Below are 25573 nucleotides of genomic sequence, written 5' to 3' on the forward strand. Positions count from 1 at the left end.
ATGAAAATGGCAGGATATAATACACCTTTTTGAATATAAAATGATATAATTGTTGTATATAATAACAATTTTTGTATGTATGCACTTTCACTTTACATTAATAAAATAAAATATCAATACATTTTTGTTATTTACCTTTAAAAATTGTTCTGTGTTTTCATGATCATCATCGGCACACACACACACACACACACACACACACACACACACACACACACTGATCTTTAGGTCCTTGCTTTGGTGTGAAGCATCTTTAAAACCATATTATATCTCATATCAGTTATAATTAGCCTCATATCATCCCAACCCTTATTTCCATCCCAACTTTCACCACCCACTGTCACTCAGTGACTCTGCTGATTGAATTAAATTGTTCTTCCTGAACTCTCTACATGGTAAAGTTTGCGATTGAAGTTGCAAACACAACATTACATTAAAGCGGTTTGTTACAGATAAGATAAATCATTTGCAGTCGAGGTTAGGGGAAATGAGTGGCTGAGGCGGTCACCTCCATACTGCCACGATTATCAGCCAAAATATCAGCAATTTAAACTGTCGGACTGTATCTTAATAATGAAAAGAGCTCGCAGAGAGCCGCACACTCAGATGGGGGTTTGATGACGTCTGTGTTTTCGTACGCGGAGCTGAAGATCTGGTGTCCCCGCACTCGCAGCCAACCGGCTAGCTCGCCGTGATCGTATAGTGGTTAGTACTCTGCGTTGTGGCCGCAGCAACCCCGGTTCGAATCCGGGTCACGGCAGATTTTTGAACTCACCACGGCTCACTGACAATGTTCTTCATTTAAGTGATGTGATGTCGTTCCCATTTCACAAAGATTGCTGTCGCAAATATGGACTTAGACGGTACAGCAGTAGACATCATTGACACTGAATGGGCTAATGTCGTGTTCCTTCCTCTATCCAAAATACTGGAGGTTTAACTGTGCCACATTAGGTGGAATTATTAAGAGTTACTGGGGAAAAACAGTAAGCGTAGGCAAGCTACCCAACATATCCAGAAATATTTACATTTAAGCTGCACATTAGCTATTAAAATATATCATGAATATTAAAACTAGGGACTTTACAGCAATACTACTACTTTTAAATGAGTGAAGGCTTAGACTTAGATATTCTTTCCACCACGCGGTATTGTAAGTCAAGCACATTACATAACTTTGATGGGGCAAATGAAATAATGAGTGTCATTACTGACAGGTATCAAAGCAACTCAACAGCCGCCAAGGAATCATTGTGACAGCTCGCCAGTAATCACAGCTTAATGGGGCAGTGTGACAACAGCTAACAATGCATCATATGAATAGAAAAGAGAAAGTAAAATAAGTTACAAAAAGAAAATGTAAAAAGTGGTGCAGTGGAAGCTCGCTAACAGCTTCGACTTTACTCTTCGCGTCACATAATGATAACAACATTGTGGGGAAAGCTGGTATTTATGGCAGGACTGCCAATCAGAAACCACTTTAATCTGAATACAGCCAATATAGGCTTTTAGTGGAACCAGCTTTTCAAGATCTAAGATTGGAGATTTAAGTTAAACAGGCTATCATTATGTGACCAGGATAATACAGTGAAATGATAGCAGTAGTCCATTTATGCTACTTTTTTTTTTTTTCTATTAGGATAGACATGTAATGGAATTTAATTAAAGGGTAAAATCATAATATACAAATGTTGCTGTGTAACACTGTTGATGTTCCAGTTTTCCATACACACCTCTGGATCATGACACGGATGATGAAATGTGGAAAAAATGAAATCCACACTCAGTGAAAGTACTGCAACTCAATGTTTTTATATAATTGTTATCATTATATTATTATATCTGTATCTGTCTATATATAACTGCTTTAAACCAGACTGATACTGTGAAAACATGATTCTTTCTGACATGGTTATCGTACTGTAAAAATGTCAGTCCGTTGCAACCATAGTCCCCAGTATAGTACAATAAGCCTTTAAAACTGAATGGCTGGCACAGGATGTCTTGGTAACTTACCTAACATTCATATAATGTCCAGGTTTTGTCTGTCATACTGCCACTAAACACACAACAAAAGAAAACAACAAGTTTCAGGGTCCGGTCTTACTGTGTGTGTCTCCATCAATCGATTTGTGTGTGTGCAGACACTTCCTCTCAAGACTTTTCTCCTCACCCATTATATTGGACAGAAAATTAATCACACCTCTTGCCCTCGGAAGGTTCACTGCAGTGTGTTAGGCTATCGGGCTGAGTCGGGAGGCCCACAACAGAGGAGCATTGCTGTGATTTGTGGAGACAGTTTCATAGGCTTGTAAAGGCACACAAAGCACTCGGCAGACTGAGAGAATGTGAAACAGTTCAGGGAAAGAACAACCTATCGGACCTCAGTCTCCAGGGGAAGCTGGCTGAATACAAATTCATTTACTCTTCTATAAAAGAGTGCTCTGGCTGCCAGGCAACAAAGCGACACTTTTTTTTTTACTGTTGCACAACACAGAATGAACCAAGACAAAGACAACTCGATCACAGAGTAGCAGCAGCTCATACAGTAAGTGTTGTGCAGCACTCTTGACATTGGTCTCTGAATGTGGTTAATTAAAGGCAGTACAAAAGAGATGTTTATAAAAGTAGTTAAAGAGATGTGCCCTTGTGAATAATCCCATGAAAACACACATTACCACTGCTATTCAAATGGTATTCCTGCATGCACTAAGATGAACGTATAATATACTGTATTCACATTGCAGAATACTAAGACATAACAGTCAGGAAAGAGGATCATCTATGAAACTGTATACTCAGTATGATAGGAGAAATGCTTCATTCACCCATCTTCAAGATGGAAATACAAATTCATGTCTGTCAAGAGTGAAGCAAAATCACATAAATAGATCATCTTGGTCAGAAATTGTGGTGTGCCGCAATTCATAATATGGCCACATGGTGTCATCCTTACTTCTGTTCTCACTCCAAAACTGTGCGTCATCAATCTGCAGTATGTGTCAGTCAGAGTCCTGACTGACACATACTGGTGTGAGAAAAGACTGATTTTTACTTTACTCTTGAATGGACAGTGTCAACTAGGCTGGTACTTTGTTTTTTAACTAAATACTCACAAATCTTTCCCACGGGTCATTTAGCTGAACGTCAAGTTGCAAACGTCAGCATGCCAAACTAAGACGATGATGACTGGGGTAAACATAAACCTGCTGGAAAAAAAAGGGATGTTACTGTTGTTATTCTATCATGTTCTCATGAGCTGACATTAGCGTGATCTCAGAGGCACCAGCCTCACAGAGCTGCTTTGCATGGCTGTAGGCTCTCGCGCTGAATTCCAAACACCTCACAGTTCAAACATTTCCAGCCCCACAGTATTTGTATCAGGCAAGTGAATGGAACATTAACATGTTTCCAGGCATATTGTCAGTAGAATACAACGTGTAATGGTTCCTGTTCCTTGCTTGTCCCTTTGGCTCGTCTTCCTCGTTTATATACACAAGGATGTGTACACTTGACAAAGATTCATCATTGTTTAACAAGGAAACAGGTTTTTTGTAAACTCTGTTAATGTCAGAAATTGGAACTTCATGTAAATCTTCAGAATAGGTCTTCAACATTTTGACTGATCCAGCAAATCCTCGATAAATGATCAACCTTGTCATACTTTTATCCATCTAGAAAACCAAGCAGCATATGTTAGCTACTGAAAAGGGTTCCACGCACTTCCATATCATAAACAAAGCATCAAAATGGTTTAAATATTCACTGAGACAAGATAAGTGAAGAAGGCGAAGGTTTCTCTGACTTCTTTAAGATATTTGGAGTCGGCCTTGTGAGTCAATGTAAGCTGATTTCAATCAAACATCTGTATGAAGGGATCCTCTTCTCCAAACGTCTAAGCCATCTAATCACACAATAAACATGTCCATATAGCATTAATTATATTAGTGAACAGGGGTACTCAGATGACTATTACACTGAGCATGCTCCATTTTGAAAGTATGCTCAGCATCCCCTCAACAAACATGACAAAGAGTCATTCAAGTACAGTCCAGGCACATTAATTAATTAACGCTGGGTGGTACAAGCCTTGTATGTGCACAGATAACGGATTTTGTTGGCTTTGTTTGCGTATCAGAGGCCGATTAAATCTGTTGTAATCTACCCTTGAGTGTGAGTGTTAATATTCCATGCTGTAACACAGTTTCGGACACAATTAGAAAATGTATTGTTGCCATCATTTGTCGCACTGCTTCTCCCCTTGTCTGTCTTCTTTGCTGAAACTCTCAGAGGAGCGGTGGATCTGCTCCTCTAGTTGTGTGCCCCACATTCTGCGAAAATGGCCATTATTAATTCAGCTTAAGAGGCCCTCAAGATGTGTAAGGATCTGCATGTGTGCGTGTGTGCATTGGCGTGTATGTTTATACTGTATGTGTGCGTAGGGAGTCAATTTGTGTGTGTGTGTGTGTGTGTGTGTGTGTGTGTGTGTGTGTGTGTGTGTGTGTGTGTGTGTGTGTGCGTGTGCGTGTGTGTGTGTGCGTGCTCGCTGAGATACATGCCAGAGAGAGGGAGAGAGCATCTAAGCCTCGGGGCTCCTGCTGACACACTGACCTCTCGCTGAGGTCTCACACTCACAATAGAGTTGGCACCAGATAAAAAACAAAACAAAGCTCTTTCACACTGAAACATGAAGCTGGTGTGTTCAGATTAATCCGCTCAAAAGAACACTTTGAAAGGTTCAGATTTTTGATCCGAAAATCAATGAAAAGAGTTTTCAGATATGGCTGGATTAGTGTGTAAATTGTCACACACTGTTCTGAAATCATCCCTTACACACAATACTGCACTACACTCACTGTTCACCATTTTATTCATGAGTGAGCAAACGTATTCACAACATTACGTCCAAAATGTCTTAAGTATATCTGCGTGTGTGCTGACGCAAAATGACAAGTGAAGAAAATATCAACTTGCTACTAAAAACTGAGCAAATTCATAAAGAATGTGGTGAAAGACAATGAAAGACAATTCTGTCTGGAGTGATGTCATACAATCTGGACTGCTGTGAGGTCCTCATGGAAAAAAAACAAACTAAAATTTTCTATGTAATAAAAGCCCCATATGGGTTTTTCTTTTACACAAATCTTGCCATCTCCAACTATCAATACATGGAATAATGCTAAACGTACCCACTGTAATAAAGTACACAATATGATATTATATTGTGTTGTTCATGTGTGCTGTGTGAGTCCTTGTGGGTGTGCATGAGTAACAAATCTCATGAAAACATTCACTTCATGGCAGTACGACTCGTAAGAAGCTCCACAGAGTACTGTGCAGGAGGCACTCCTGAGGACTTTCTAAGACTCTGTGGTGGCATCAGCCATTTTCTGTGGAGCAGTCTGCTGGAGCAGCTGCATCTTGGCAGAAGGTAGGAAGAGACTGGATAAACTTATCAAGGAGGCCAGCTCCAGTGCAGGCCCTCTTGACCCAGTGCAGGTGGTGGGAGAGAGCAGGATGACTGATAAGCTGTCATCGCTGCTGGTGAAGGAGTCCCACCCCCTGCAGGTCACTCTCACAGCACTGGGCAGCCCCTTCAGCAACAGACTGATACACCCCAAGTGTGTGAAGGAGAGGCATCGCAGGTCCTTCCCTCCTGCTGCTGTCAGACTGTACAACCAGCACTGGTCTCAGTAGACCACACAGTGCACTGTGCAATAAAAACTGTATACATAACTCATATCTCATTTTGGTTTGCACTATCTAGGGCAAATTTCATACCGCTATTTATTATCTATTAATAACAAGACACCGCCCACACAGATTATGAGTACACCGTTTATATTTGTACACATTATACGAGTCAATTCCTATTTCTGCTCTAGCTCTTCTCCTTACCTTTTATTATATTGTTTATTTTGTACTATTATTATTGCTCAGTGTTAAACTGAACTGTCCTCTGCCTGCTGTAATGCACAAATTTCTCCATTTGAGGGACTAATAAAGAAAATTCTGATTCTGATTCTGTTCACATTTGAAGCAGTCATACCTACCATACTGACATTTGTACAATACGTGTTATGTCACGTTCATAACACATGATATTTCAACATCTGAATGCATGTGTTGCTGCATATTTTTAAGGAGACACTGGGATAACTTCTTGTCATATTTATGGCAATAAATAAATAAATATATTTGATGAGAATTTGGGACATCTCATGATCCAAAACATGATCTTTTCCAAACCCAAACCATGTGTTTTTTATGCCTAATCTAACCATACAATAAACACAGCATTGTCACAGCATAGAACTGATAACTGAAACTACAGAAACATTGCAACATAAAGAAATGTAAAGTTTTAATACATCAACGTCAATGCATTGCGACTGGGTTGCACCCAAGTTTGAGGGTTTGTGGGCACTATCACAAATGTTGGTCTTATGCTTCTAAACACAGATGCCTGTCAACACCAGCTTTAAAACTGCAAACAACACTTCACTTTCTAAACCACCTGTTCTGTTCAGTTTCTTTCCCATAAGGCACTGGGCAGGAGGAGGTGCACACCCTTGACAGAATGCTAATGTTTGGCCTCACACAGTTCACCTCAAACAGTTGTAACATTACCACCTGAGGGCAAACACATCATTACATCTAACGTGTCTAATACCTGTAACACCCAGTGTCTTATGTGGGATTACTGGTGTTGTGTAGGAATAAAGGTCTTCCTTGACTTCATGACTCACAGGGCAAGGTTTACCCAAATTGTAAAAGCTTTAGTGGAGAGAGGCTCCAGTATTGCAGCCCTACGAAAGCCCATGTTGCCTTTTTGGCTTTTAAGTGGAACCATGCTGTTATTGTACACTGATCTCAAAAACCTGCTTCATGTCGGGAGCATATGCTTTAAAAGCCAAAGCCCTAATCAACAGATCACCATGTATTTGAAGACCTGGCAGGGATTAGGTGGCTCTCCATCCTTTTTAAAGAGCCTTTAGAGCACATGTGGTCCCTCAGAGGGAACTGGTTGTGTTCAGCATTAATTCGTCATGCAGAGACAGCAGCTGTTAATGTCTGCCATCATGCTGCTTTGTTGTCATGAGAGCAGGTTGGTCATGACCTCTGGGACTTTTAAAGAAAAACAATGTCACGCAGCACTTTTTTTTTATGGAGATATCCTTCAAAATCCTGCTTATATAACTAAATGAAGCGAATATGAGTCCTGCCTGGTCACAACATAATCACCAGAATAAATGCTAGCTACTTACATTTCAGCAAGTTAAATTGTTTCTTTATGTTGCAACTTGTCGTTTGTCTTGGTTGGTTGGATGTATTTATCTTTTGTCATGATGCTGTGCTTATGCTCTTGTTAGGATTACACACACAAAAAACACTTGGTTAGGGTTAGGAAAAGAGCCCAGTTTGGCTTAATATACCTGTTTATTTGGCCACTACCATGGATGGAGATGGTCCGACTTCCTGAGAAAAACAGCCAGTGTCGCCACAAAAACAGCTGGAAATATACCAAGGTGTACCTTGTTTGGTACAAATGTCAATCTTGGATGTATTTGTGGTTTGTAGAAATGTTAACTACAGACATTATATCCTGATGACTGGTTTGGATTTTTACATGTGCTGAATAAACTTGAAGCTTGGAGAGATTTCAAACTGTTCGGTTCAAAGAGGCATCACCAAGGCAGCTTTAAAAAACAAAAATAAATGGAGGGATTACTTTTGATGAATGCTGATGAGGTTTGCATTTGACAGTAAACAGTGACGCAGGATGATTGTTTGGAAACGAGGACTGAATGTTGTGTGACAACATTTGCATTTGCAAAGCAGATGCCACGTTTGAACCCATGACACTCCAGAGTGAATCATATGCAACATCGTCCTGCTACCTCATGAGCCCTCAGGACACCATTAGCAGCAGTACTCCATATATTTCCAAAGAGGTGGTGAGAATAAAATTACTGCTGCCCCACTTCTTCTTCCCTCCCCGCCTGGGACCACGTTTGGGGGAGCGCTGCATGTTTACTCCCAGGATGACACAGATGGTGTGTGCATTATACAATATGACAACTGCATTAAACATGAATGCAGCTCTACTGACCACATATGACTGTGGTTTATGTAAGGTCTAAAGCATTGGAAATGCTCTTATTCCAGATGCTGGAACAGAATGAGTGTAGGATGCTCACTGTGAAGGATCTTTTGTAAATGATCAACCAACGCCAACACATTACCATTGTACATCTCCTTTACCAGCAAACATAAACTGAACGTTTTAACCAGGTTGAGTTTAGACTGATAATATTTTTGACGCTTTAGACTGAAGGTACTTTTCTTGGCATTATTCAGCATCTTAAATATGTTCTGACTCCTACCGATGCAATTATGAACCATCCATTCCATTATGAAATGATGTTAAATGACCTGCAGGTGGCTAAACGCTCCTCTCCTCTCTTAATCCTTTTGATTTCTGTATAAATATGCTTGTTTTAACCTATGGGACCTTTGGGCTATTTTTGCTTTACATACAGCGATGAAAAAAAATCCTTAACTTTTAAAAGCCACCTACACATGTTCTCCTATTTAAGCTGCCTTTCCAGCGTTCAGCTTGTGGAATGATGCAAAAAGGCAAACATAGTAGGCTGATGAAATTCACAGATTTAAAGGTATAATTTGTAAGATATTGCCAGAATTCAAAGGCAGCTCCAGATCATGTAGAGCCAAGATTATTGTCAGATCTCACTCTGTGAACTTATCATTTATTTTGACCAAACGGGAGGCAAAGAATATATTTTGTGAAGAGGCAAAGAATATATTTTGTGTTGAGTTTTTAAAGTGTGTTTTACGATGGTGCGAAGCGGCAATTTAGCTCATCTTGGTCTATGTAAAAGAGAGGAACTTGAATTCAGATAGTTTGCAGTTATATTTTTCTGTTAGTGATGAGAATAGGTGTAACAATCCCCCTGTTGGATTATTTTATTTACTTTCTCAACTAAGTAGCAATCTTGCTGTTTTTACATGTCAAAGCTAGATGTATGAAGGCTACCAGACTCATTGCCTCTTGAGTGAGGCAGATGGGCTAGTCAGCATACATATAAAAAATGGCCATGTGTAAAATTCATACTAAAAAAAATTAAGGGGCAGAATATCACCAGAGTAACCTCTAACTGCTGCTATCTGTAGCTGGTGTTCACTCGTTTGCTCAGTAAGTCATGCAGTTTGGACTGGGAGCTTGAATCTAACTTTGATGAATATCTCCCCAGCAGAATACATAGACATCATGACACCTTAACAATTATTTGTTCACATTCTGGTGATAATTGTAGTTCATTCTTTTGATGTTTTCAGCTGAAATTTGTACACATTGCACATTTCAAGATAAGAGATAAGATGTTCCTTTATTGATCCCCCTTGGGAGAAATTTGCAGGTAACACAGCAGTACAGAGGGAAGTAAGCAGCAGCACAAATACTAAGTCTAAAAAAAAACTGAGACAATAATAAGTAGATATGGGAAAGCATGACATAACAATTTGAATAAACACATCATAAAAATTATTAGAATAAAGACAAACATACTATATACAGTGGCTGTCCTTGTGTGTACATGACGTCTGCAATAATAAACGTGCCAGTGCAAAGGTGCAATGTGCAGGGTTCCTGAGATAGTAAATAACAACAGAGCAAAAAACAGTCAGTCTTCAAGTGATAGTGGAGTGTATGGTTGAGTCCTTTACCAGTGGAGAAAGGACGCGTTGTGAGCTGTGGTGGTGGTGTTGTGTAGTCTGATCGCGGATGGTGTGAACAAGCCAAAATTAAAAAAAAAATTGCTCCTGTTTATTCAGTTCATTAGCTTAATCTTAAATGTGCCACTGAAAGAAAATGGAAGAGAGGAATCATTTTACTTCTCATTCTTATATTTTCATCTATTATGATAATTCCACATGGCCACTAGTTGGTAGCCTTGCCCCTTTTATTGTATTCAGAGGCAGAGGTTTGTGATTACTACACATCAGCCCCATCTGTGAAGTTAATCTCATATCCTCATTGGAACAGATTGGAGGAGAGTAAAAATCCATAGGGTGTAAATTACCATCTGACATACAACGCTTTCTTCAGCCAAATGAGGCGATTCCTCTTGCATTAGCCATCAGGTGATTTATTTTCTTAACGTGCAACTCTGCGTCGAACAATCTGCAAGTTATTATATCACATCTGTTCATAACAAAGACAACCTTTACAGAGTTGTAGTGTGTAAATACAGGAAGACACACCACTCCCGTGTGTGTTGTGTGTGTGGAGGGTAAGAGGGAGGAGAGGGGGGCAGGTACCAGACTCTGAGCCCCTCCTCCGCGGAGCCACGGTGCGCCTCTGTTCCAATGGAAACAGGTGGGGTCCCCGGACTCGTCCAATCACACCCTCCCTCCGTGCCGAGAGGGGGAGAGTCCAGGGCAGGAGGCAGGACCCAACCAACTTCCACACTCACCACGGGAAAAGTCGGGAAACACATCTGGCACCGCATGTCGCTGTTCCTGGTGGCCTACGTGTGTTTTTAAAGCCGTTAACGTGATTTTTTTTTTTTTTTCGCTCACCGGATCGCCGGTGGAGTAGTTGCCGCCACTTGGCCGCTGTTGAGGGCGGTGTAGGAACACTGCAATGCCAGGACGCTTCGCTGTGATGGAGAACATGTACTAAACCGGATTTGGGATTGTTTCTTCTTGGATTACTTTGCCTGTTCAACTGACCTGTTTCGTTTTCCCGTTGATATTCTTCTCTGGCAGTGCGGAGTAGTAGTCACGCACTGAAAATGCCTGGAAAAACCAAATACAACCTCGTTGATGATGGGCACGATTTGAGGATCCCGTTGCACAACGAGGAAGCGTTCCAGCATGGGATCAACTTCGAGGCAAAGGTAAATTCAAGCAGCTGTAAAGTGGAGATAGCTAAATTAGTCGGTTATGTCATATTCTCACGGTGTTTAGTTTTAGTTTTGTTTTAGAGAGAGTGTTGTCTTCATTAGCCAAACGTGTCAAAAATCCCAAACATGTTGTAACTCTGCCCTTCTATGTCAATGTTGTCAGAAAACTAATATTTGTCAACGTTACTGAAATAACGTTGGCCGACATGCTTGAGACCGGTTTGGCTAGCTTGTAACGTTAAAGCAAGTTGTTGGCTAAGTCGTTTAGAGACTGAAGTTGCGCAGAGTTCATTATTACCGCCAAAGGACACTTGGAACTGTTTCAGTAAAGAACAATCGTGTGAATACTGTCTATTGTTTCATTAATGTGTTGTACCTGTCATATTGTATCCTCCGGACAACAGTACATCGGCAGCCTGGATGTCGCGCGGCCGAGCAGCCGAGTGGAGATTGTGGCTGCGATGAGGAGAATACGGGTGAGTGAAAGCTGGACGAAACTCCGTTTCAAATCTGGCAAATTTTCACATTCTTGCTCATCAGCTAATGCGCATGTCTGGAAGAATAAAACACAAGATGTTTTTGGATTACCTGTGCTCCACTGCTTAATTCGGCATATGTATGACTGACTAAACAGTAATTTATATCAGAAGAGAGACAACTTTTTTGATTTGGTTTCCTGTCCACCTTTGATGGACGACTGTAAGGTTAGGTTAGGTATATGATTGGAATAATATGACTGACGTGCTTGGCGCTTGCGGTTTTGTTTTCAGCTCTGATCCCAAACTGAAGAGACCATTTGCTTATTAGCACTGAACATTACCCTGTGTGTGTGTGTGTGTGTGTGTGTGTGTGTGTGTGTGTGTGTGTGTGTGTGTATGCTAAATGCACAGATTGATGATTTGAATAATTGTTGCGTTGAAGCCCGGGATAGTTGTGTGACAAGTCACCAAAATGAGGCATAAAGTGGTGTAGAACAGATGATTGGACACATTAACTACAGTGTTAATCATTTACTCATCCACACTATGAATTGAAATGAATATGAGTTTGGAAAACACCTTGGAGTTTAAACTGTATTGTGCCAGACATTTCTTGCCAGGCGGAAGATTTGGTCTCCCATGTGCTCCATCACTGATTTGAAGTCTTCTTTGAAGCAATGCATTGGAGTGTGATCCCCCTGCCTCCCCCCTTCCCTCTTTCCGCTGTGTAAACCGAAGATTTACAGCTTTTTCAGCTCCAGAAAGTAGACTTAATCTTAATCAGTGTGTCTGCCAGCTTGGCAGCAGTTGCTTTAGCAACATTATCTAGGTTGTGCCAGTGGTGTAGAGTGGTATTTCAGGATTATGGTGATGAACTGGTAGGTGTGCTGGGATTAATTGATGATTCTTTCCAAACCACACACAGGCAAGCTCACACACACAGTTATACAGGCAGCAACAGGCATGTTGTATTTTAGCATCTGACAAATTTAAAGGAGTTTGAGGGCAGAATGTGTGATTTAAACTGGATAGAACTGATGGTTTTATGATGGAATGCACCATTAGTTAACTTCTCTGGACATTTGTCTAGTTATCTGCATATTGTAATGTGATGAGGCTCAATCCAGCAGGGCACAGGGCACTCTTATTCAATATACAATCAGTTGAGCATAAGGTGCAAAACGTTCTTTTCAGAGAAGTGACCCGCTCCTATAAAGTGGACCTCCCAGTGTGCTGCCATGGCAGCTGTTGTTGTTGGCAGGAAAGCAGGCTGTGGTTTGGCTCCTTCAGTGTGAAAATGGTTTGACACTAGTTGGACAACACAATGGAGGGAAACCACAGGTATCTAACTTGGAAGGGAGGTCACTCTGGGAAGCATGGGACTCTGAAAGCATTTGTTTTACTTGAGCAGAAAATAAGCCAAAAGCAACCTTAACTGAATAACGAAAACCTTAACAAATTAGCAAACTTGTTAAGGATCTTTAACATTGATTGACCCAATTGACTTTAAGAATAAAAGCTGTTTTAGATAATTGATTGGCAAATGCTTATATAATCTTCAAATTCTGAGCTAGGGACCATGTTGTGTTTTTACTCTGATTCAGAATGGGACTCTGCATATGGATTCCCTTTGTTATTGAATGCTTATTGAGAAAGAAAAGAAACCAACATATGTTGAAAACTCCTCAGTAAGGAAAGTCACTATTGGCTAAAAGTCTCTTGAAGTCGCTAAGTGACATCATCGCCTAATTTGCCATGTGCATTTAATTGTAATGTGCTGTAGGAAAGAGGAATAACGCTGTGGGATGTTGATGTTTTAGACCGAAACATTTTAACATTTACATCAGATCAGCTAGCGCTGGCTTCGCACATGTGCAGTTTGCATTATGGACGCGAGGAGGTGAACATCTCCTCCAGCTCTTACCGCTGGGAGGGATTGCTGAGTGAGGACTGGGTCGCCTGTGAGTGCTTTGGGACGGGAGAGGAGCCACAGCAGCACCCGCTGCTCACTGAGAAGAGCAGGAACAATACGTGCTTTCACATCAGTGTCACCAAAAAAAGTCACTAGATTTGTCACTAGTTGCTTTTTGGAAAAAGAGTCGTAGAAGGGTCTGAAAATGCACTAAATATAGTTATAATATATATATATAAGTTGCTAAGTTGGCAACACTAAACTTCTCAGCTAACGTGGTTGACACTCGGTTGTATAGTTCAGGTAGCGCAGTCTCGAATAAGTATCTCCTTGATGGTAAATGGAGCGCAGAGCGTGCGAAATAAAGTCGGAGCGCAGAGCGGATTTTAATCCAAAGGCCAGAGCGATGGTTCCGTTTCGCTCCAGTTCCCTTCCGATACCGCTGGCAGTACAAGGCCATCCACTGGCTCAAACATACAGAACACAGAAAGAGGACAAGGTGACAGCTGAAAACAATCTACTGTTCTTTACAAACTGAAAAGGGTTTCAATCGACAGGCTCTCTCCAGCAACAAAGCCGCTGCACGTCAGTTTAGGCCACATCGGGCAGTGTGTCCCAGGCGTAGTTCGGTGGAAAACGTCAGGAATTGCTCCCACTTTTAAATTTGAGCGAGCGTGGAGCGATTTCACCAGAGTTGAATGAAATTTTAGGTGAGCAGAGAGCGGTCTTTGAGCGGAGCTGTCTGGAATAACTTTGAGTGATGGAGTGAAGCAGGGAACACCCACGTAAGCGAGGAGCGGAAATTCTCGCTGCTCAGCTCCGCTCACATGCTCTGCCCGATACCGATACTGGATTGGATTGGCCCCATACGTAGTTGTTGTAGTTACTGTCTCTGGAAATTCTTGTATTGAAAAAGTCACCTCTTTCGTTTCCACAGCGCCGGCATTCTGTATTAAATGACAAGCTGGAGCGACTTTAAACCAGCTGCTTGGTTCAGTGTGAACAAAGAAAGGTGGTGTACCGTTGTGCAGAGACTCTGTGTTAAAAGGGCAACTGACACTACTAACCATTATTGATGTTTTGTTTTTGATGTGGGAATGGAAGTTGCATACATATATATGGGATGCTGCTGGGAAATGGGAAAACAATGTGAATCAGTATTATAGTTTTATGTATATTGGACTAAAGCAACAAAAAGAGGCTGAAGTTAGAGGTGTGAATGTTTGTTCTCTCGAAACTGCAGGATGATTTTACTGTGATGCAGATACAGAAAGTGCTTGTTGACAGTGCATTGTAAAAGCAAAGATCAGAAGCTTCTGCCCGATCTGTTCAATGAGCAGGAATATACAGCTACATCAAAACAATGGCACCATATATTACAGTACACACAGGAAAACCTTTCCATAGACAGGCTTTTTCTCAGCCTCTAAAAGTAAAATAGAAAGAACCAGAAAACTAGAAGGCCTCACCACAACTCACACATACAGTCAGTGTCAGAAGTGGGTGCATTCAGTCTTGCTGTCTTGCCATCTGGCTGAAGCTTAATGTAGCCACAAATAGTTATTTTTAATTTTTCCAAAACTCAACCCTGACGCTGCTTTTTGCTGCATCAAGCTCAATCTTCGCTCACTATTTTCAAAGTCCTTAAGGGACGCTGAAGCACGGAAAGCATCGTCTAGTTTCTGGTTTGCGCTTTCATGTAACTTTTGATGCCTTGTGGAGTTCCTGAAAGAAAGTTTAGTGGAATGATGCTCCCCACAGTTTCTGCTCGTTTCCAAGATTTCTATCAGCCTCTCTTTCTGCACAGTCAGGCAGAGCTATGCTGGTTGCCGGGCAACCGTTTGATGTGTGGTGTCATTGTTCATTGTGTGCATGAGTCACCTGTAAGGCAGTAGCTGATAACAAACTAATGACACGGCAAAGCAGGAAATAGCCACCTGCAGTGGAACGCTACGGGATTTGCTGTAGTTTGACACTCTTGTAGCTCACACACACACAAACACTGATAAACACACACAAACACATTGTGTTGTGCATGTTATTCTTGAATGATTAATTACTCTTCCCAGAAATAAAAAATTTATCACATGGAAAAACAATCAGAGCTTCACAGAGCTTCAGTGAAACTCCCCTGCCAGTAGAACAATGTATTTGTATAAAGTTTCTATTCCTAGTTTATCAAGTTTACATGAATTATATACATTTTCATATTTTTAAAGCTGCAACTCATTTCATAATTGATTTTTTGATCTTCTTTTATTATATGACCAATTGATTAACTGATTAGTCTATGAAATGTCAGAAAAGCAAAAATACAAATCACATATTTTAAAACGAACTGTTGAAGCTGGCAAAGTGAAACATTTCTGCTTGATTAATTACTTAAAAGATGACTTGATTAACAAAATTGTTGATTCATTTTCTGTTGACATACAAACGGATCTGATTGAATGATAGGTCTGTGATTTTAGTCTTAGTTCTGTGAGCCTTGTAATGGCTGTGAAACAATTGTAGATGAATAATGTATACCATGGACTGAATTCTTACTTTAGAAAGTGAGAGCAACCACTATAAAACCATCTTATCTCACTTTTGTTCTTGCTGTCAGATGAAGTCTACGCTGTGATGAATGAACATAAAGGTCCTCCATAAATTACATTTATTAATATCATCATCTGGCACCATCTGGTATGGAGGACTAAAAGTGCCATAATTAAATAGATAAATATGCCATTAAATATTTAATTAAATGTGTCATTAATTCATGAAAATTGGAATTAAATACATGCATGTGTTGTTAAATGTTATCATGCTGTGTTATTTAAATACCAATTCATTTAATATAAAAAAAATAATTATTTCACCATTTAATGAATTATTTCATGGTCCTGTATTGCAGTGCCTCATGAATTTATTTATCTGTCAGTGGGTGGATCCTAACACCTGATTGGTTACCCTGCTCATTAAGTCAAGGCAAATTGATTCCAGAATATTGATTGATGCAATCAAACAAAACTTTAGTGGCAACCGCCAAAAAACAAGTGGAATGCTCGGTCCCCTGCTAGCCCCAATGTTCATACAGTGTGCGAGGTGCAGGATGAAATATCAAAAACTTCACCAGAAAGTTCATGGGGATCCTCCATCAACATAGCCGCGATGTTTTGAGCGACTTCTTCTTCTTTTGGTTTCAAGACCAAAGCAATGGATTAGACCAAAGCAATGGATTAGACTAAATTTGCATTAGATATGTCTACTGACTTTGATGGGTGAGTTAGACAGGTAAAATAAATCCATGAAGAATTACATATGTTTTTATATATGTTTTTTTTTTCTTTACATGAAATGAATTGGTAGTTTAATTAATTAATGACACATTTAATTCCAATTTTAATTAATGTATGACACAATTAATTAATGACACACTTGATTAATTATATAATGGTATATTTATTTATTTGATTATGGCACTTTTAGTCCTTCATTGTCTGATAGCAGCTTATCTGGTTAAAAGGAGACGAGACCTTTACAGTGAATTAAAGGGATTAATTTCTCATTAATCTGTCTTTGCTGGGTTAACTGGCCATAGGAAGATTGAACAGCATGTGGTGAAAAGATTAGATGTGTCACAGGAGATATCTGAGGAGACTAAAAGAGTCTGGTGGTGGTGCTCAAATGGGAATAAGAGAGAAATGGAAATGATTTGTCCATCCCTCCAGCTGCATAGCTTTTAACAAGCAGCTAACAAGCAACTTTTTAACACCAATAACTGGTAATGGAAGTTCATTAATCTGGGTTTCATTGTACACTTGAGTGTGTTTAATGGTACATCATTGGAGCTTAACATAACATAACATGAACAGAGTCAGTGAAGTGGCTGGTTGGGAGCTGTGATGTGTACTGCACTGACTTGTGCCAGGTTGTGTGGTGCTTCTTTTGTGGCTCTGTTGTCTCACCCACATACCACTGGTACAGCCGTATGATGAGGACAAATTATCAGTGCCATCTACATGATAACAGTGAATATTGTACTCGCTGTAAAAAGTTTAAACCCAGAGGCTTGAGTAAAATGATCAAATCTTCTTATGATATGCTCACTGATTAATCAACAGATAGTTTCAACTCTAATCACAATGTTTTACATCTTAAACATAAATATTCTGTAATTAAAATAGCTAAAACTTTTGAGAATGTTAATTTGGTGATCAAATGCATGACATATATCTTATCATGACTCAGTCCTATAAATCCTTCTTAACGTGTCTGAAATGTCAAATATAATTCTTAGAGCAGCAACTATAGCAGAAACAAACAACAATGACTGTTTTTCTATCTAGTTTTGAAAGGAATCTGACTTGTTTGAAAAAAAGTCACATTTTAAAAGCTGTAACAAATAAGTATTTGGTGTGTTTACTACCAAAAGACTGGAGTGATTAATCAGTTTGAAAATTATATTTTGCTGCTAATCTTTCGGGCAGTATGTGTTATGAGATAACAAACAGGCCCCAGCAAAGGCTGTCCATAATGTCAAGAATATAATTCAGACTCAAAGTATTAAAACATTTCTGTGACTTAATTCATCCAGCAAAATGCCCCTGCAGAGATCAAAGCAGAATCACATTGATATGAACTGTATGCAGTTATTGTGGTGAGGCAGTACTTTAACCTAATATGGCTTAATTGAATGACTCAGGATTAGGGCTGGTCAATAAAACAATAAAGATATTTATCACGAAACAACTTAACCACGATGCAAACTAAGACCTGGGCAACACTGTTGAAAAGATGGGTCCGAAGAATTTGATAGCGTGGAGTTATTTAAGCTATTTAAAATCCAACAAGAAGTAGAGTGCACTGCACACTGTTGAAAGCATGCTCCCACAAAGTCAGGTTATACCACTGATCTTTTTACTATCTGAAACAGTGCCATCCTCTAGAGCACACACAATGCAAGATTTTACAGTCCCAAACCCAAGTGTATGCTGGTAGCTCTCCTAAAACAACCAGTGTGATACCTGCACAACAGCAACAGACCATATTGTCCTCTTTCTCCAGCCCTTGCCATGCGACAAAAAACGAAGAGACACAGAAATACAAATGCAGTTGCCTTGCTGATTGCAAAATCTAAATTAAGATTTTTGTTTATTATATATACCCGTTTATTTATACAAATGAAATACATTTGTGTAATGTTCTAAAGTACATTTGTCATATTCAACTTCGGACCAAAACTAATATTTAAACCAAAATTAACCTTTTGATATGTTCACATGTGATCTAGAAGTAAAAAGGAACCTTTAAGCTTGAGAGAAGGAGTGATTTGATCAGTCTGGGTCGATTCATCAGTTATGTTCAATGATCCATTTTAATCGATTGAAAAAACACGCTTGTCAGGTAATGGCAAACAGCCAAGAAGCGTAGAAACATTTTGGGATTCAGAAAAAGGACTAGTCCACAGATGAACTGGGCATTTCACTCAGCAATCTACTATCTACTTCAGTGATATTAGGATGAAAATAAATGTACATGCAGTCTTAAATTCAAATGCAGTATTCTGTCAGGATAAACAGAGACCTAAGCAACAAGAGAAAACTTTTAAATGATACCTGTAATAGGTTAAGCCATGACTAAAGGGAAAGGCTGCTAGCCAGAAGGGTAGTGTATGCAATGTAAAATGCTTTAGGTTTAAGGTAATGATGGTAACTAATAAATTTAGTGTCCTTGACAGTTATTATTGAGCCCAATTTTAAACCTTTGTTCAATGTTTTTATTGATACGCCATTTTTATGTTTGGAAGTGGAGTCAATTTTAATTGAACCTTCCTACGGTTAGCCTCTTACAATTATTTATGCGCTGTCCTTTACTTTATGGCCCAAAACAGAAACAAGAGGTTATAACTTCTTCTGTAATCCTCTTTTTTAAGAGAGCATTTGATATTGTCGTTAAATCGATCACAAACCCCTGAATTGGATTAAATTGAAATCGTATCGTGGCAGAGTTTGTGATATTGGTGAAAATTGCATCATTGTCAAGGAAGGAATGTGATATCACTTTGTGTTGAAAATGGTGATTTACACCCCTAATAGTTCCCACCTCTCCCCTTCATCGCTGTCTCTGGAATCATAATGGAATCCTTATTTATGCCCTGACAAGGATGTTTTTAATATAGAACCAGTGGGTGATCGGTGGAAATGACATGTAATCTCAGAAATGGGGGGGGGATAAATGAGGTAGAAAGATAACAATGATCAAGGTAAAATTAAGTGACTATCATTAATATGTAACACCTAGGGTGTTGTTTACTTTGCCCATTGTCTTACATTTCTGCTTTCTAATTGGTGGCAGCTGGAGTTGACCTGCCTCAGTCTGATTGACGTTAACAAGATAAAGAAGCTCATTCCTTGTCCAATTAATCCAGTTGCATTAATATATGTGCCTCCCAGCAGAGATGTCTTGCATTAAGAGGGATCTCCCAACACTCTGTTACCACTTTTTTAATGGCATTGTTAAATGCAGTTCTTTTTTTCTTTACATCATGATTAATGCATTTCTTCAGCACACAGCTCTGTCGTACTATGCAGCCTTGTATCCTTATTCACCACAACATAAATGAGAACTTTTTTCCTGGCATGTATGATACACGGTTTATTTATTTATCATTCTAGAACACACGGCTGTATAGCAAAAAGGTAAATGAATGTATATTGAGTCATGCAAATCTTAAGATTTTTCTCTATTAATTCATTCATAAAGTGGAGGATCACATGTCTCACGGCAGCAGGGAGAACAGGCTCAGGCTGGGGTTGGAAGTTAGTTGTTTATTTTCAGGCCTTGGCTGGAATATGGAGTTACAAGGCTGCACTGGACTGTCTCTATCTTGCATGGAATTGTGGGCAAATATTAGGTTATTTGTATATGTTGGCAGAATGAAGATATGGTGGAGGGAGGCAGGGAAATCAGTTGCAAGTGATAACGACAGATCCAATATTTGGAAAGCATTCATTTGGGCACATTTTAAAATGTATTGAATGACTGTGAAGCACCAACTGGACAAGAACTATGCTTTATGAAAATGTGCCTCACAACAATTAAATACTTTGGTAAGACCACAAGTTTTAGGAGTCTTATTATCCATTATCATCCTGAACCAGCATCTGCAACCGATACAGTGAGCTCAGCTGATCAGCCAAGAACTGAGTAGTCACAAGCCGTCCATTTCCAACAGAAGTGTGTCCAGCAGAGATTAAAACACAATAAAGATCTGCAGCTCTTTCAGTTTCAAGAAAGTCCTGGCCAAGAAATAATTTGATGAAAAAGTAATTTAATAATATCACTGAGATATACATCGAGAATTGTGCATTTGATTATATGATATGTGTATGCTAATCTAATCTAATCTAATTTTAAGGCTAGTGAAGATCCACACCTCCATGTTCAGTATGGCTGTAGTCACCTGCTAATAAACCCTTTTCTCCCGAGCTGATGTCCTGGACGTCCTATGCCCATTTGTAATGTTTCCAGTCAGGATGGTTTATATTGTTTTTCTGTAGAAGAATTTGGCGCAGGGATTATGTCTCTTTATTTACAGTTGCATCTGGGCAATCCTTTCTTATAATCTTACTTTCGCAAAAAGTAGATGACACATAGAAAGTTGTACAGTAACTAATTTACTGTAAAACTCACTGAAAAGTGGTGTCATTAATTTCAAAGGTGTTCCAGCAGAAAAAAAAGTGTCTTTGAAGAAGCAGCATTTGCTGTGAAATATACCCACAGTCATAATTCATGTGTCCGAAAACCAAACGGGAACCCAGCCAAACCCAGTTTATTAAAAGCTTGGCAAACTTGGCTGCCGTTCTCCATACATGTCTGTGTACAGTCTGCTCTCACCACAGTAACGGTGGCGCAGCAGCTCTGTCTGTTGAACACATCTGAGCAACAGAAAATCGCTCCCTGAGGAATGATGCTGCAGACTAAACACTGTGATGTCAGGTCAAAGGAACCTCACTCATGTTTATACCAGTCATCTGCCTTGCATGCACACACGCACGCACACACACACACACACACACACAGTGTATTTAATCACATTATGAACCATGAGTTGAATCGTCTGCAGGTAGGGGAGTGTAAAGCTCACTGACCTGTTGGAGGGCTTTTCTGTTGCACAGTTTGACATTTGTGGCTCTTTGCCATTTCCTTTTTAAGTGGATGGTACTTTGAATGAATGTGCCCTTCACTCAGAAGTAGAGACATAATTCATTCCCTGAATTTGATACTGTTCACTGACCCCATCCAGCAGGGGCTCTGTGCACTTTTCATGAATTGGTGCCTAAAATTGCTTGAAATAAGTGGGTCACATTTAAGTTTTGAACTGAAATTGATATTGGCATCATTTAAGTTTATCTACTGATCCACATGTTGACACAGGAAAGATTTATGAGACTTATCAACAGACGTTGTCTGACTGTAAAATGAACTTTGTTTTATATTTTAATATATGTTTTCTCATATACTGAAATATATTTTCCTAAGTTGTAAAAACTCAGGATTTTCTTTTTTCCCCTCACATGGTAATGGACTGCAATGATCAAAGTCATTGTACAGTGTGATCTGTCAGTTGGTTAGAGCTGCAACCAACTATTATTTTTCACATGGATTAAATTAATCTGTGGTTAATTGTTTGAGTAAAAAAAAAACACTAGAAAAAAATAAATGTCCATAATTATCCAGAGGACAAGATAATACAGGTGTCCCATTATGGGATGTTCCTTAGAACTAATTTCCTCGATGTTTAGATCGACTTAGACTGTGTCTAAGTCTAATAGTGAGAAAACATAAAAGGAAACACTTGTTTTTTTAAAAAAGCCAAAATTGCAACAACAAATTCAGTATTACAATAACAATATTCAATATCAAACACAATATTAAGGACCACTACACAAATCACATAGCAAATACAGTAATAAATAATGATAAATCACATCAGATGCAACGGTTAACCAGCATTGTAAACAATCATAACGGATGCTTGTTTTTTTAAAGCAACTGTTGAATAGGAAAGAATGACATTTCAAAATGATGTCAATGTTCAAGCCACGGGTGCAATGTAAAAATCAAAACAGCTGTTGCAAAATAAATGATTCTACTTATTATGATTCTGGAGAATCCTCTGCTTTGTTGTCAAACCCTTAACAACATAGCAACGAGCTAAAAAAGGTTTAGAGCTAGTGCGCGCCATTTGGACTGTGACACTGTAAACACAAAACTGCTGATGGAAAAAACGACAATGGAAAAAGTGGAGAAAGGGTCATTTTGCCTGAAAGTGAAAGTCTGGGTAATTAAAAAAGAAAACATTTTAACCATTTGTGTCTTAACTGGAAAACAAAATAAATGTTAATTGTTAATTGTCCTGTTAAAAATGTTATTTAGACAATACACTTGTGTGTCATGGCTGTCATACTCAGAAATGTCATTTCTAAAGGCAATAAAAACAAGGAGGGCAGCCTTGTGCTGCATCTCACAGTAGTAACTGTGAGCCAGGAGCATCTGCTAATCTGTATAGGTTATCATCACATTTTTCAGATGTGCATAAAACCATCTTTAAGCAGGAATTCAGAAAATGGTGATGGCGGAGTTGCTCATAGATTTTTCTTCCTGAATAAAATATATGTCCATCCTCCTCCATGATGTTTTGAAGTGGTTAAGATTCTTTATAAGTATGCATGAATATCTTTGAAGAGTATTTTAAAGCATCTCTTTGTTGTTCAAAAGCTTTCTCTTTTCTGCCTTGAGCTCAGAGATATTGTTCAGAGGCCATTTTCTCACTTAAGGTCACAGTTGAAAGTTCAAACAGTGAGCTAATAATGACCAGTGCATGGCTCGTTACCCTCACTCCATTTACTCCCGCTCCTCTTCAACTTCCCATTTTCTGGAGTGAAGGGGATTGGATTGGTGGATCAATTGAGCATGATGGGTATTTGTGTAGATCATGTTAATGTGTTATTCAGCGATTGCTCAATGTCACTTTTATCTACACAGTTGGCTCTTCCTCCTGTGCTGACTTGTTGTCAGAGAAGTGCTCAAGAGGCTGGCTGTAAATCCCACATGAGCTGAGTGTATTTCAAATGTGTCTAATGCTTAAGTAGCTTTATTGTTAACCATATAGTAAATGGGTTGATGGGCTACCAACTAATCAGAAATGGCATCTCTACTGCCTAATAGAGTGTGAGTCAAAGTGGAAACTTGTTTTAATTAGCTACCATTTAATCAATTAGCTAATCAAACTGTGTCATTTTGGTGGAAAGTGATATAAGGTAGTTCTGATCACTGTCAATGAAAGGCACCCGGACATGGTGCCATGGATTTCAGGATGTCAATATTTGTGTTCACACATCAGGTATTTTTTGGCTGTGGTAGCAAAAAGAACAATGTTGTTGTTCTGAAATCATGCATTAGTTCCTTCCTGTGCCATAAAGTAACACAACCCCTTGGGATTACCTGGGCTTTTAAGTGCATCAGATATACTTCTGTAGAGACCAGGGTATTTCAAGGTATTGCAGCATTTATAGAACTGACTGACTTGTTTTTTAATTAAAAATTAATGACTGTATCAGTATATCGTGTTGTGCCACAGCAAATCAAATGTGATTTGACTGCTGGTATCTGTGGTTTCCTTCTTTTGATCACCACCTAGAATACATGACTTTAGGTAAGGGTTGGAATGTACACCTACTGGTAAATTGGGAGTTCCTTCATCACCATAATGACAACATATATGCTAATGTATGTTGGCTAATGCAACGTCGGTCAACTGAGAATTGTTTTGAAAAACTGCAGAAAAAATGTTAAAACTGAAACAGAGTAGTAACAGAAAGGCAAATCTGTTTTAGGTTCAAACTACTCTCATCCTTTTGCAAGGATTTTTGTGTATACTTCTTGAAATATTTGTAAGTACACACATAAACTGTATTACTACATACACACACACACATACACATACACATACACACACACACACACACACACACACACACACACACCCTTGTTTCCCCAGTGAAGTTCAGGACTGTAAATCAAGCTTCAATAAATTTCTCTCCTGGCTGGTTGCTCTCCACCACAGCTTTACGTTTTCCTCTGTGAATCCCCTTCATCTCGCCCTGTATCTCTCTACTCTCCAATCTCCATCACCTTTTTATTTGATGCCCCTCTCTGCAGCCCGGTGCCAGCCCCCTTTCCATCCCCCATGCTGTCCTTTTCCTCGAACAATCTGTTAAGCCCTTCACATTGTCCTGCCCTTCATCAGAGGCCGAGTGAAACGTTGGCTGATTCACGGGTTCTTTTCTCAGAAACGGGGGACTTTGTCAGCCCCTGCTGTGACTAATGGAGACACAGACTTAATTTGATCCATCCATTCTCATAATTAACATCTGCCAGGCCACAGAAATATATCTCATCCTGCAGAATTATTATTAACATTTTAATTTTGAGAATATTAAATAACTTAAAGATAAATATCCAAGAACCAGGTCCTCCCATTTGTTCCTGGTTGTAGGAAGGGGGATTGTGCTGCTGCTTGGGCAGGAAGTCGCTTAATAGAGAAAAGAAGGTAGACATTTTAGTTTTTTATTTTTATTTATTACCCTCTTGTGACAATATACAACCAGTGAACGACAGTGGATCTCGTTAACTATACAGTATATCTGCTGCTGGTTTAGCCATGGAATTAATCTTGATCCAGTGAGTTTGGATGTTTGATCAAGATGAAGACATCCTCCTGTTTGAGAACACACACCTCCCTCCTTAGCCTCGGAGCTGGCGATGACAAACAAGGCAACAGCCTCATACTGAGTTGTCAGCAGTATTAACCGCACTCCAATTACATCTTTACCGTCTTTGATCCCTCCCTCCAGCTTTTCTTTTTTGCTTGTATTCCTCAAACCCGCCGATGCTGCTGTTCACAACCCACTGCTTCACTTGCTCATTTTTCTTTCTCTGACACGACAATGTAATGTAATAGCAAACAGATGCTGTGGGAGTCCCTCCCAGCATTTCATTTAGAGTCTGCAGACACTAAAGGCTTCTTCCCATGCTCCACCTGAATCTCCACCTCTTCTTGTAAATGTCAGCAATAAATTGGGGAATGAGTCTGGGTTGTGCCTTGAGCCAGGCGATGAGATGGTGGTGATGTAGGAGATTTGGAGTTCATGTTGAGCGGGTTGCCATGTGGACACGGTTACCCTGCAGCATCAACATGGGAT

The 25573-nt window shown here is 39.5% G+C and overlaps 1 protein-coding gene, 1 long non-coding RNA gene and 1 other non-coding gene across 5 annotated transcripts in view; 2 read left to right on the forward strand and 1 right to left on the reverse strand.

Annotated features, from left to right (window-relative positions):
- The first annotated feature begins 688 nt into the window (after positions 1-688).
- Positions 689-760, forward strand: trnah-gug. The gene has a single exon. It is a non-coding gene; the product is annotated as a tRNA-His (tRNA).
- Positions 761-9415: 8655 nt separating this feature from the next.
- LOC119028313 (carboxyl-terminal PDZ ligand of neuronal nitric oxide synthase protein-like) overlaps positions 9416-25573 on the forward strand; it is a 192802-nt gene continuing 176644 nt past the window's right edge. For all 3 annotated transcript variants that reach the window (XM_037114147.1, XM_037114148.1, XM_037114149.1), the window contains exons 1-2: positions 9416-10922; positions 11333-11404. In XM_037114147.1, coding sequence (XP_036970042.1) covers positions 10818-10922; positions 11333-11404 — 177 coding nt within the window. In that variant the 5' untranslated portion in view covers positions 9416-10817. The remainder of the gene's footprint in view (positions 10923-11332; positions 11405-25573) is intronic.
- On the reverse strand, positions 10153-11702 carry LOC119028314. Its single transcript, XR_005077665.1, has 2 exons — positions 11305-11702; positions 10153-10936 (listed from the first exon to the last, which is right to left on the reverse strand). It is a non-coding gene; the product is annotated as an uncharacterized LOC119028314 (long non-coding RNA).

The sequence above is a fragment of the Acanthopagrus latus genome, chromosome 11 (genome assembly GCF_904848185.1).
Source record: "Acanthopagrus latus isolate v.2019 chromosome 11, fAcaLat1.1, whole genome shotgun sequence".
Taxonomy (NCBI): domain Eukaryota; kingdom Metazoa; phylum Chordata; class Actinopteri; order Spariformes; family Sparidae; genus Acanthopagrus; species Acanthopagrus latus.